The following is a 13381-nucleotide window of genomic DNA, read 5'->3' as shown; positions in this document are numbered from 1 at the left end:
AAGAAACAGCTGGACGGGTGGCCCCGGCTGGCCAGTGGGACTCTTGTTATTCTGACCCTTTTTAGTGCGCGTTTGGGGCAACAACCGTTTTTTGTGGCGCTCTCTTCTGGTTCAAAAGTGCCCTGCATGTGAATTTGCTTTTCCTGCCTTCTGATTGGATGAGCGCCGGTGTGACGCGGTGCCTCTGTCACCGTGGCGGGGGGTATACGTTGGCATCGGAGCGTCTGCCAACGTCTGAGACCGGCTGGCAGTGTATCGGAGGTGTCGAGTGCCGTGCCGCTGGAGCTCACTCACCAGCTGGTGTTAGGGCCACAGAATGAAGGCCAAGGAGAAGAATAGAAAGAGAAACAGAAACTTCTCCTCCAATTGTTTGATTTGTCTCTTCTGAGCTTCGATGAATTCTTTCAGCTCTTTGTTCCTCTAGGACGGACAAATGGAAAGTGGCATTCAAAAGCCAGTAAGCGTGCAAGTAAGTGCCGGGCTGGCTTTGGGCCCTTACCTGTTGCGCGCTGTGCAGCAGATCCATTCTCTCTTGGAGGATGCAAGCGTCGCGCTCCCTCAACTCGCACATCAGGGCTCGCTTCCATTGGTCCACGGCGCTCCTAAGCTCTTCTCTCTGATCCGCCGTCAGCACGTCATTCACGCCAGCGTGGCTGGCTTTTTCGCCGTCCGTGGCGGGGCAGTCCCGCTGCGGTAGCGCCTCGTACAACATGGCCTCCAGCTCCAGGATCCTCTGGGCCGCAATCCTCGTCCATCAGTGGTCCGGCGGGAGATTTGAGGGCGGCTTACCTTATGAGCCTGGTCCATGGAACACTTCCTGAAGTCCAACTCTTCATCCAGGTAGCCCTTCTGCTTGCAGAACATATCCTAGCACAGCTCAAGGTCAGAATTGTTGGGGCACATTGCCGGAGTTCCCCTTGGCTGATGTCGCGTGTCTGTCTACCTTCTCACTTTCAATGTCCAACATCTTCTGTTGAAGTGCTGACTTGGTCACTTTGATGTATTCTAACCACTGAGGAAAGGCTGCTGTCACATAAGCAGAATGCGAGAGCGTGCGTGGACGTGCGCGTTACCTTCTCGGCTAGGGTGAGAAGGGTCCTGGCGTGAATCACTACCACCTGCTCCTCGTTGGTGAGATTCTGCAAGAGCCCAAAGGCACAGCGTCAACAAGCTTCTTTCAGCGCAAAGCCTTCCAAAAGTCACATTTGAGCCGCCGAGTCTCGTGGAGTGCGAACATAAGGAGTTCGACATACACTTACGGCGTTATAGCCCAGGATGTCCAGCTTCTTCATCAGATCACTGATGACGATGTCCGGGGGAAAGGCGCAAGGAGCAATGTAAGGTGTTCTGGGACCTCGGGTTCAAAGTCAAAGTCAAAGTCAAAGTCAGCTTTATTGTCAATTTCTCCACATGCCAAAGACACACAAAGAAACCGAAATTTCGTACCCCCCTATCCCACGGTGACAAGACATGGCTCACAACAGACAAACATTAAACAAGTATAACAAAAGCGTGCCGAATAAATAATGAATAAATAACACAACAATAAATAAATAAATAAATAATTAAGAGGAGCACAAAAAGAAAAAAACAAAAAAGAGCAAGTGCGCGTACAGCAGACATTCCCGAAAATAGCGCAACAGTGCCGCACGCTACGCAGAAGGGGGTAGCGAGTTCAGGGCCCTAACAGCCTGGAGGAAGAAGCTGTCGGCGAGTCTGGTGGTGCGGGAGCGCAGGCTCCTGTACCTCTTCCCAGAGGGCAGAAGGTCAAACAAAGAGTGAGCCGGGTGACTCACATCTCTGGCAATCGAGGTTGCCTTGCGGGTGAGATGGGAGGTGTAAATGTCCTTCAGGGAGGGAAGCGAAGCACCAATAATCTTACCAGCCGTATTCACTATGCGCTGCAGGGCCTTCAAGTTCTGTTCAGTGCAGTTACCACCCCAGACAGCGATGCAACTGGTGAGGACGCTCTCAATGGTGCCACGGTAGAATGTAGACAGGACTGCCTGAGGAGCACATGCACGCCTGAGCTTCCGCAGGAAGTACAGGCGGCGCTGAGCTTTCTTTGCCAGTGACGAGGTGTTCGCGGACCAGGAGAGGTCCTCACTGATGTGCACCCCCAGGAACTTGGTGCAGCTCACCCTCTCCACCACAGCACCGTCGATGATCAGCGGCAGGTGTGTTTTGTGACCCTTCCGGAAGTCAACAATGATTTCCTTGGTCTTACCGACGTTCAGCAGGAGGTTGTTGTCCCTGCACCACGTGGTCAGAAGGTCAACTTCTGACCTGTACCGAGTCTCGTCGCCCTTCGTGATGAGACCCACCAGAGTCGTGTCGTCAGCAAACTTCACTATGCGGTTGTCGCTGTAGGTCGCAGTGCAGTCATGCGTCAGCAGGGTGAAGAGCAATGGACTGAGCACGCAGCCCTGGGGGGCCCCTGTGCTCAGCGTGATGCTGGCGGAGATTTTGTCGCCAACACGCACCACCTGAGGCCTCTGACAGAGGAAGTCCAGTATCCAGTTGCAGAGGGAGGTACTGAGGCCCAGCTCGTCGAGTTTGGAGATGAGTCGCTGCGGCACAATGGTGTTGAAGGCAGAGCTGAAGTCCACAAACAGCAACCTCACATATGAGTCCTTTCTCTCCAGGTGGGTGAGGGCCGAGTGGAGGGCAGAGCAGATGGCATCCTCAGAGGACCGCTTGGCACGGTACGCAAACTGGAAAGGGTCAATGGTGGGGGGGAGAACGGACTTGATGTGCTCCAAGACCAGCCGCTCAAAGCACTTCATGATGATGGGCGTCAGTGCCACAGGGCAGTAGTCATTGAAGCAGGACGGTGCAGGTTTCTTCGGCACAGGAACGATGGTGGCAGCCTTGAAACACGAGGGGACGATGGCCTGCTGCAGGGAAACGTTAAAGATGTCCGTGAAGACACCCGACAGCTCCCCAGCGCAGTCCTTCAGCGCTCGACCCGGGATGTTGTCAGGGCCCGCCGCCTTACGGGTGTCAATAGCGGCAAGCGCCCTCCTCACACCGTCGGCAGAGAGGCGCAGGGGCTGCTCGTGTGGGGGGGGAGTGGTCTTCAGCGGGCAAGTGCCGTTCTGGGCGTCGAAGCGAGCAAAGAAGCGGTTCAGATCGTTCAGCAGACGGACGTCGCCCTCACAGCTCCTCGGCGCGGGCTTGTAGTCCGTGATGGTCTGAATGCCCCGCCAAAGGCTACGTGCGTCCTTGCTGTCCTTGAAGTGGGTGGAGACCTTGCACGAGAACGCCTTCTTCGCTTCTTTGATGCCTCGGGACAGGTCGGCCCTCGCTGTCCTCAAGCCAGCCTCATCCCCTGCTCTGAAAGCCTTGTCCCTGGCCCTCAACAGTCTGAGGACAGCCCCCGTCAGCCACGGCTTCCAGTTCGCGCGAGTGACGACGGATTTCGAGCAAGTCACATCATCGATGCACTTCGTGATGTAAGAGGTAACAGAGTCAGTATATTCCTCTATGTCCGTCCAATCGTTGTAGGTGGCTGCCTGCTTAAACAAGTCCCAGTCAGTGGTGTCGAAGCAGTCAGGGTTAAGGTTAGGGTTGCGAGGGACGCCTTACGTACGCTCACGCCCTCGGCCTCGCAGTAGATCTGCAAAGGGCTGAGGCCGTCTGGGAAACGGACTTGCAGAAACTTCAAGACGGGGGAGCGCCACTCCCTCTCCTGAAAGGCAGAGGCATGCATCCGTCCGTCCGTCCGTCCGTCCGTCACATCTCTGGCCTCAACACGCTTGTGCGAGTCTTCCCACCTCCAGCTCCAGGATGCGGAACTCAAGCAGTTCGTTTTGGTCTCGGATATCCTGGATGTGCTCTTTCAGACGCGCTTCTTCCGCCTCCATCCGCCTGACCTGAAAAGACAGTCAGACCTCATCTGCGGGGCTTCCCGACAGGTGTGACGCCAAGCGACTCCGCCCAGCGCCTTTCTTTCCGTCACCTTTTCGGCCAACTGCTGATTGCTCTGATGCAGCAGCTGCTTCTCCTCCACCCACTTGACATTCTAGAAGAGACAAACGCGTGGACAGCTTTGGAATGTTGTGTCATTTTCATCCACAAATTCTTTGGTTGACTGGAAAATGACATTTGCTTTTCTCCGCATTTTCCCAGCCACGTTCGGGGGGGGGTTGGTCGGTCCAGTAATGCCAGACGGATGAGTGACTGAAGAATGTAGCTATTTTGTCTGAGAAAAAGGTGTGCTCATTGATGAGCTTACCTGTCCTTGTTGCTTCAGCGCTGACTCCAGATCTGCTACTCTGCTTTGATAGTGACCCATTTCTACCATCAGCTTTTCTCTGGTCTGAAAGGAGGAGGAGGGAGGCTCCTCCTCCTCCTTTCAGACCAGAGAACACCCGAGGCTGGGTGAGAACGGGGAGGCTGCGACCCGGCCGGGGGTTGCGGGAAGGGGCGCCACCTTGATCTCCTTCTCGGCGTCGTAGTCCCCTTCGCTGGTCTGGGCTAGCAGAGCGTAGGCTCGTTGCAGCGCTTGATATTCTTGCGTCAGCTGGCGGTAGCGAAGCTCCGCCTCTTCATGCACACACCAATGCAACACAGCACTAGTACCAGAATCAGTCAGACCGGCGACAAAGCACCCGCGACGCAAAGACGAGTCCGATTCCAGGCTGAAGAGGAATGTTTGGTGCCAATACGCTGGCAGAAATGGCGGGCTACCTCTTCGGGTTCCGTGTCGGGGGTTCTGTCGGTGTGAAAAGACAAGGACGATCCGTCCGAGTCCACCAACACGTCTTCGTCGTAGCCGTAAAATGTTTCGATGACCTGCGGGCGCGGAAGCAAACATCTCTCTGAACAAACTGAAGCGACACCTCACGATGAATCGACGAGAGGAACGATAGCGAGAAAAAGGCCATTTCATCTTGCGCAACACCAAGCAGCCGCAAACAAACAGACTCACCTTGCAGGACCTCACGCTTTGTTCCTCCTCAGAGATTCTCGACGTCGGTATCGTAGCAGCAAATCTCTCTCCTGTCGACACAAATAATCCGCCTTTGAGATTCTTTGGATGCAAAGGGAACGAACGGCTCCGGCGCAGAAACAAACGCGACTCACAATGACATTTCTGACATGAGCTCCTGTCTCCAGAGCCTGAAAAACACGTCACCGGCGATTATTGGAGGGACGCTCGTCTTTTCCAAAAGTGACAACTACAGGGTGTGTCAGGATTTTCCAGATTATCTTTATCGTATCATTGTGTTGCTTTGACTTTGACTGCGACCTGTAATAAATAATATTATTTATCCCTTATTTATCCCTATCGCTTATCCCTTCCTACACAAAGTCGTAAAACACCCCTTGCTATGTTTTGACTAGAGGTCAAGGGCTTCCTCTATTCAATCCACTCTTACACCCACCCTGTTTCTCTTAATTAAAATGCTCGTGCAGGAGCCGAGAGTCAGACTTCATTCGTACAACGGATGGACTCTCCACCTGCAGGTGTCCAAAAGAACTTACTTGTCTCCCGTGTGGTTCTTGCAAAATAAGTTGGAGCGAGCGCAACTCTAACAGGGTGCATTTTGCCACTAGCTGCCTACGGACAATGACGTCGCGCTCGCGGCTCATGGTTGACGGGCTGAGCAGCCGGGCAAGTCCGTCGTTTTCAGCGCACAGCGAGTGGCAAAGGCGCTGACAAAACGGGAGCTTTGAGCTGCTGAAAACGGCAAAACAAGTCTAAAGCGTGTTCAAACGCGTGCGCACAATGCTCCTGCTTGAAAGGTCGGAATTTAAGGGGCCAATTTTTTGGATGGCGGCCGCCGGCCAAGCTTTGGACGGAAAAGGTTTCCTGGCGACAGCGAGCGAGCGCGGCGCTGCCGTACGTGCACCGAGTCGCCTGCCTGAAGACCTTGGACAAGTCGTCGATGATGTGCCGCTGCTCCACAACTTGAAGGAACTCCATTTCACCGTCCTGCTGGCCGCAACCGCGGTCCAGGTCATTGAGCGAACTAGGCCTTCTCTGTGGAACACAAATGCAGTGGACTCTGTTGGCACGCCGCCGTTGTCCGCGTCGACTTACCAAGCTTGCCATCTCCTCGTTCTCCTGGGTGACAAAGCGCACTTTGTTTTCAAGGCGACACAGCACCAGCGAGAGTTCTTCATTCTTCCTGCTCAGGCGTTTGTTTTTGTACAGGAGTGGCAGAAACTGGCTTTCTGTTTCTCAGTCGCTTTAGCTGCAAGCATGAAGTGCGGGATGTGAAAGACGCACAACACGCGGGCCAGAACGTATCCATTCCTTTTGCATCGGTTTGAACGGAATCGTGGCTTTGGCTCCCAATAAAAGACATCTACCAGGCAACCGACTCGCCGCGCCGCTCAACTAATAAGCAAGCGCAATGGGTGCCTCGCTGGATGGCGCGCATCAAACGTAGCGCAAACCTTCAAGCGTGCCGTCAATAAATTACCAGTTCATTGCGCTCTTCAGAAAGCAGGGCGTTTCGATCCTCCAGTTTCCTGATGACTGCGCTGAGCTCAGCGATTTTCAGATGAAACCGTCGCGTGTCCCGATCCTCCTGAGACTGAAAACGCCCCGCAACACACACACACAAGCACTCGTTCAAAGTTCAAAACTGTTTTTGTGCTACCTTCCTCCAGCAACGAACTAAGTCATGCGTACTGCAAGTGTGTGCTGAGGTGGCTTACGCAATGAAGAGGATTGCTAGTAGCGGCGTTGACCCCACTTCCAGGGTAGTTTAGGCCCGCCCTTTGGGAATCCCTCAGGGCAGCGATCTGCTGCTCGGCAGCCTGAGTCTGCAGCTGAAGGCGGTGGACGTGGCCGGCCCCAGGGCTTCATCCAAAACACTAACCGCTCTGTCTTTCAGCTTGATCTCATCCGTCTGGATGTACAAACGGGGAGCGCTCAGGCAGGCGGGCAAACTCATTTGCCAGAATTGTGACAAAAACAAAGAGAGCAACCGGCCAATTTTTTTCTTGAATCGACTAGAACACCTTTGCTGTGACAAAAGCGAAGCGAGCAACCGGACATTTTCTTCTTGTGAAATAGAATAGAATAGAATGCCTTAGGTGTCATTGCACTGCAGGTATACAACGAAATTGGGAACATAGCCACGCACCGCGCATCTGATCAGTCCTACCAGTCGGCGGATCTCCCTCTCGCAGTCTCTCTTGGTTCGGCTCAGCTCCTCCCGATGCTGGTGATGAGCCGATCGGAGCTCGGCCGCTCGGGACTGCCAGGCCTGCTGGGCCGCTGCCAGGGCTTCTTCCGCGCTCCTGGTGGAGGCGACACCGCTCGGTCTCCCGACACCGCCGCGTCTCCTCCACCTCCGCCAGCAAAGCGCCCCCCCTCCTCACCTGAGCAGACATTGCGCCACACCGGGCCGTTGAGACCGCAACGGAGCGCCGCGACGCTTACTGGGGACAAGCTACACAATACGGTAGCGGCCGCATCGAAGCCCGACGTGGCGTGCGGATAGTCAGACACGGATAGAGCGGATCACCTTGTCCATGGAGCCGTCCCTCAGGCTGAGGACCAAGGCATTCAGTCGCTGGATCTCTCCATCTTTGATTTTGATCACTCTCATCAGCTCCATTTCATGCTGCCGCAGTAATGTCTCCCTGGTAATGGCTAACTCTTTCTGCTTCTCCTCATGGAGTTTGCTTTTGAGTTCCGTCATGGCGGCGGTGGCACGGTGGTGCTCCGCCCGCAGGTCCTGACTTCTCTCTCTCTCCAGACAGCTGACCTGACATGACTTAGACTTAGACAAACTTTATTGTCATCTTGTCTGCACATGGTGCATACAAAACGAAATTCCGTTGCATACGTCTTACAACAAAGTAGTGATATTGCAGTTGAATAGAAGTAACATATCCTATGAAAATATATATATATACATATATACTATATATATATATATATATATATATATTAAAAATAAGTATAAAGTGCAGCAGTGATAATTATGCAATAGTGCAAGTAGGCAAAACAGTATTCAAGAGTGTGCAGAGGAATGCTAAACCATGTATTAAACTTCTATTTAAAGGGTTTATACAAGTTCAGTAAAGTTGGTAGTGCGAGATAGTGCAAGATAGAGGTCCGTAGTGTCATAAAGTACAGTTCTGTGAATGTGTGATGCAGAGTTCAGTTTAGAGCTCAACAGTTCTAGTGTTCAACAGTCTGATGACAGCAGGGAAAAAGCTGTTGCAGAACCTGGTGGACCTGCAGCGGATGCTGCAAACCTCTTCCCAGAGGGCAGCAGGGAGAACAGTCCATGGTGGGGGTGTGATGGGTCATTGATAATGTTACGGGCACGGGACATGCAGCGCTGAGATGAAATGTCCTGAATGGAGGGAAGAGGAGCCCCTATGATCCTCTCTGCTGTCCTCACCACTCTCCTCACGTTCTTCCAATCGGAGGCGGTGCAGCCTCCACACCACACAGAGAGACAGCTTGTCAGAATGCTCTCTATGGTGCTCCTGTAGAACGTCCTCATGATGGGTGGGGGCAGGTGGGCTCTCCTCATCCTCCGCAGGAAGTACAAGCGCTTCTGTGCCCTCTTGACCAGTGCCGTAGTGTTCATAGTCCAGGTGAGGTCTTCTGTGATGTGGACCCCCAGGAATTTGGTGGTGCTGACCACCTCCACAGCTGAGCTGTTGATGATCAGTGGAGCGTGGTGAGGCTGTTTTTTCCTGAAGTCGACGATGATCTCCTTCATCTTCTCCTCATTCAGGATCAGGCTGTTTTCTCTGCACCAGCCCACCAGCTGCTCCACCTCCTCTCTGTAGTCCAGGTCGTTGTTGTCTCTGATGAGCCCCACCACCGTTGTGTCGTCTGCTGACTTCATGATGTGATTGGTGGTGAACCTGAGGACGCAGTCGTGTGTCATCAGGGTGCACAGCAGGGGGCTCAGGACGCAGCCCTGAAGGGAGCCTGTGCTGAGGGTGATGACATCAGAGGTGTTCTGTCCGACCCGGACTGACTGAGGTCTGTTGGTGAGGAAGTCTAGCAGCCAGTTGCGAAGGGGGGTGTTGAAGCCCAGGTGTTCCAATTTTCCTACCAGATGCTGTGGGATGATGGTGTTAAACGCTGAGCTGAAGTCCAGGAACAGCCTCCGCACATGGGTGTTCTTCTCCTCCAGGTGAGCCAGGCTCAGGTGAAGAACGGAGGAGATGGCGTCCTGAGTGGAGCGGTTTTGCCGGTCGGCAAACTGGAACGGGTCAAATAATAGGGGGAGTCTGGAAACGATGTGACCTTTAAGCAGCCTTTCGAAGCACTTCATCATAACCGGAGTCAGTGCAACAGGCCGGTAATCATTAAATGAGGTGATTTGAGGTTTCTTCGGCACCGGAATGATGGAGGCAGTCTTAAAGCACGCCGGCACTGTGGCTTGGCCCAGCGAGGTGTTAAAAATGTCTGTGATGACCCCAGCCAGATGACTTGCACATTCCCTGAACACACGCCCAGGAATGTTGTCGGGGCCAGGGGCCTTACAGGGGTTGACTCTCCTCAGGGTCTTCAACACATCGGCGGAGTCAAGGCAGAGTACCTCCTCTTCCTGATGGGGGACAGTTTTAACTGCTGGAGTGCCGTTTAGTGCCTCGAACCTCCCAAAGAAGTTATTTAGACCATTTAGAAAGTCAGCATCAACTACACCCACCGGGGGGGGGGAGGGTGAGTTGTAGTCTGTAATCGCCCGTATGCCTTGCCACATACTCCTGATGTTTTTGACGTCGTGGAAACGATCCTGAAATTTTCGACTGCGGTCTCGCTTCGCTATCCTGATGGCACGGTTCAAGTTGGCTCTCGCTGTCCTCAGTGTCTCCTTGTCGCCAGACTTGAAGGCAGAGTTCCGCGCTCGTAGCGTTTGACGTACCTCCTCAGTCATCCAGGGTCGTTGGTTGCCCCGGGTGATGATATTCTTAGTGGTGCTGACGTCCTCGGTGCATTTGTTGATGTAGGCTGACACAGTCATGGCACACGCATGTCTAATCTACATCGGGAAAACTGGGAGGGAGGGAGGCAGGCAGGGAGGCAGGCAGGGAGGCAGGCAGTGTCTGTCTGTTGAGGTTTTCACCTTGTTCTTCTCCTGCTGAAGTTCTAACTGGACGTCCATCAGTTTGGTTCTCAGCTCGTCATTGGCGGCCTGAAGGGCGTCCGTTCGCTCCGCCTTGGCCCGCCCTGCCGGAGCTCGTTTGGACATCTCTTACTCGAGTCTCGCCCGGTCGTCAGTCAGAGATCACAACATTTGTACCTGGAGAGCACAAACGCAGCGCTGTTTTCCACTGGCTTCGAACTCAACTTCAATCGGTACCGTAACTTACAACATCATAAACATAGAACTAGCTTGACTTATTCATTGAATAAATGCATTTGGTTCTTCAAAACTGCATCACGCAACATAGCGTGACCGAGACGGCCGTTATCCACCTGCGTGAAGTTATTTGGTGAAATGAATGAGATGTTTAAGACACCATCGTTCTGTCTCTATGTAGATGAAGGTAAATAATCGATTGCTGAAGGTCCAAAGGTGTTGTGATAAACAAATAAACATATTAGTGATTAGTGACATATTTGTGATAAACATATTAGGCAGGATAATCACATATGTTAACGTGACTGCCCACACTGTATTTATTTATGGTTATTTGTTAAATCGAGTACTGTTAGACATGAAATAGGAAGTGTTTAACATAAATGGAAGACGAAAGGGGTACTCACCATTGTAGCTCCTGCTGGTCAATGATACGAGCCTCTTCTTGCAGTGGAAAACATACAGCCAACAAACACCGTGGAACCTAAAGGAATGAAATTAAACATTAACATTTAGCCTCAACCAACATTCACAGATACAACGCAACGCAAACTACACAAACGTAAATCTTTTTAAACACAATGAGTTGTACTTACCGTGTACGCTCTAGACGGTCCACTTGCAAGCAGAAAATAAAGATATTTCTGTTGATAATCGTCGTGTTTGTATCCGGTGTCTCGCTCAAGGCCATTGCGCCCACAGATTTGAATTTTGGCGAGAGTTCAGCCTATTGACGTCATTTCCGCGGTGTAATACCCGCATATCTGAAACGGCAAAGTTAAGAGTAGAGTTAAATAAAGTTTTTAGTCAACGCAATAATTTACAACCGTTGACCAGTCGAAATAATCGTCGAAATTTGGCGTCTGTGGCTGGAAGCAGACGCCGAGTTCGACATTCCTCCCAAACGCCACACTCCCTCGCTTTTCAGGGCTAAAAAAAAACAGTTGTAATTACCTTGTACGCTCTAGACGGTCAAGTTGCAAGCTGAAAACAAAAATATTTGCCTTGTTAGTCATCGTGTTACTAACCGCTGTGTCTTGTTTGCCAGAATTGCCGCTTTCCTACTTCCTGTTGCAAGCCACGCCCACGGATTATAATTTTGCCGTGAGTTCCGCCTATTGACGTCATGTCCGCGTCACATGACTGCGACGTAATATTATCTAAAACTGTTTGTGCGGTATTGTGTTGTTCTGTGCGGCATTGTGTTATTCTGTGCGGCGTCGTGTTGTTCTGTGCGGCGTCGTGTTGTTCAGTGCGACGTCGTGTTGTTCAGTGCGGCATGGTGTTGTTCAGTGCGGCATGGTGTTGTTCAGTGCGGCATGGTGTTGTTCAGTGCGGCATAATGTTGTTCAGTGCGGCATAATGTTGTTCGGTGCGGCATGGTGTTGTTCAGTGCGGCATGGTGTTGTTCAGTGCGGCATGGTGTTGTTCAGTGCGGCATAATGTTGTTCAGAGCGCCATAATGTTGTTCAGTGCGGCATGGTGTTGTTCAGTGCGGGATGGTGTTGTTCAGTGCAGGATGGTGTTGTTCAGTGCAGCGTAATGTTGTTCAGTGCGGCATGGTGTTGTTCAGTGCGGAATGGTGTTGTTCAGTGCGGCATGGTGTTGTTCAGTGCGGGATGGTGTTGTTCAGTGCGGGATGGTGTTGTTCAGTGCGGCATGGTGTTGCTCAGTGCGGCATGGTGTTGTTCAGTGCGGGATGGTGTTGTTCATTGCGGCATGGTGTTGTTCAGTGCGGCATGGTGTTGTTCAGTGCGGCATGGTGTTGTTCAGTGCGGCATAATGTTGTTCAGTGCGGCATGGTGTTGTTCAGTGCGGCATGGTGTTGTTCAGTGCGGGATGGTGTTGTTCAGTGCAGGATGGTGTTGTTCAGTGCGGCATGGTGTTGTTCAATGCGGGATCGTGTTGTTCAGTGCGGCATGGTGTTGTTCAGTGCGGCATGGTGTTGTTCAGTGCGGCATGGTGTTGTTCAGTGCGGCATGGTGTTGTTCAGTGCGGCATAATGTTGTTCAGTGCGGCATAATGTTGTTCAGTGCGGCATAATGTTGTTCAGTGCGGCATAATGTTGTTCAGTGCGGCATGGTGTTGTTCAGTGCGGCATGGTGTTGTTCAGTGCGGCATGGTGTTGTTCAGTGCGGCATGGTGTTGTTCAGTGCAGCATAATGTTGTTCAGTGCGGCATGGTGTTGTTCAGTGCGGCATGGTGTTGTTCAGTGCGGCATGGTGTTGTTCAGTGCGGCATGGTGTTGTTCAGTGCGGGATGGTGTTCAATGCGGGATCGTGTTGTTCAGTGCGGCATGGTGTTTTTCAGTGCGGCATGGTGTTGTTCAGTGCGGCATGGTGTTGTTCATTTCGGCATAATGTTGTTCAGTGCGGCATAATGTTGTTCAGTGCGGCATGGTGTTGTTCAGTGCGGGATGGTGTTGTTCAGTGCGTTATAATGTTGTTCAGTGCGGCATGGTGTTGTTCAGTGCGGCATGGTGTTGTTCAGTGCGGCATGGTGTTGTTCAGTGCGGCATAATGTTGTTTAGTGCGGCATGGTGTTGTTCAGTGCGGGATGGTGTTGTTCAGTGCGTTATAATGTTGTTCAGTGCGGCATGGTGTTGTTCAGTGCGGCATGGTGTTGTTCAGTGCGGCATGGTGTTGTTCATTTCGGCATAATGTTGTTTAGTGCGGCATGGTGTTGTTCAGTGCGTTATAATGTTCAGTGCGGCATGGTGTTGTTCAGTGCGGCATGGTGTTGTTCAGTGCGGCATGGTGTTGTTCAGTGCGGCATGGTGTTGTTCAGTGCGGCATAATGTTGTTCAGTGCGGCATAATGTTGTTCAGTGCGGCATGGTGTTGTTCAGTGCGGGATGGTGTTGTTCAGTGCGGGATGGTGTTGTTCAGTGCGGCATGGTGTTCAATGCGGAATGGTGTTGTTCAGTGCAGGATGGTGTTGTTCAGTGCGGCATGGTGTTGTTCAGTGCGGCATAATGTTGTTCAGTGCGGCATGGTGTTGTTCAGTGCGGCATGGTGTTGTTCAGTGCGGCATGGTGTGTTTCAGTGCGGCATAATGTTGTTCAGTGCGGCATGGTGTTGTTCA

At 52.3% G+C, this 13381-nt stretch overlaps 1 protein-coding gene across 1 annotated transcript; it reads right to left on the bottom strand.

The window, feature by feature from the left end:
* Positions 1 to 505: 505 nt before the first annotated feature.
* On the bottom strand, positions 506 to 1408 carry LOC148378440 (janus kinase and microtubule-interacting protein 3-like). Its single transcript, XM_088367920.1, has 3 exons — positions 1260 to 1408; positions 1074 to 1139; positions 506 to 1012 (listed from the first exon to the last, which is right to left on the bottom strand). Exons 1-3 carry the CDS (start codon positions 1290 to 1292, stop codon positions 884 to 886), a joined length of 228 nt encoding a protein of 75 aa, XP_088224046.1. The 5' UTR covers positions 1293 to 1408; the 3' UTR covers positions 506 to 883.
* Between the last annotated feature and the right edge of the window lie 11973 nt (positions 1409 to 13381).

This window comes from Syngnathus floridae, unplaced genomic scaffold (assembly GCF_059516105.1).
Source record: "Syngnathus floridae isolate MCC-2025c unplaced genomic scaffold, RoL_Sflo_1.0 HiC_scaffold_45, whole genome shotgun sequence".
In the NCBI taxonomy this organism is placed as follows: Eukaryota; Metazoa; Chordata; class Actinopteri; order Syngnathiformes; family Syngnathidae; genus Syngnathus; species Syngnathus floridae.
Note: the sequence above shows the minus strand (reverse complement) of the source record. Positions and strands in the feature narration are given on the sequence as shown.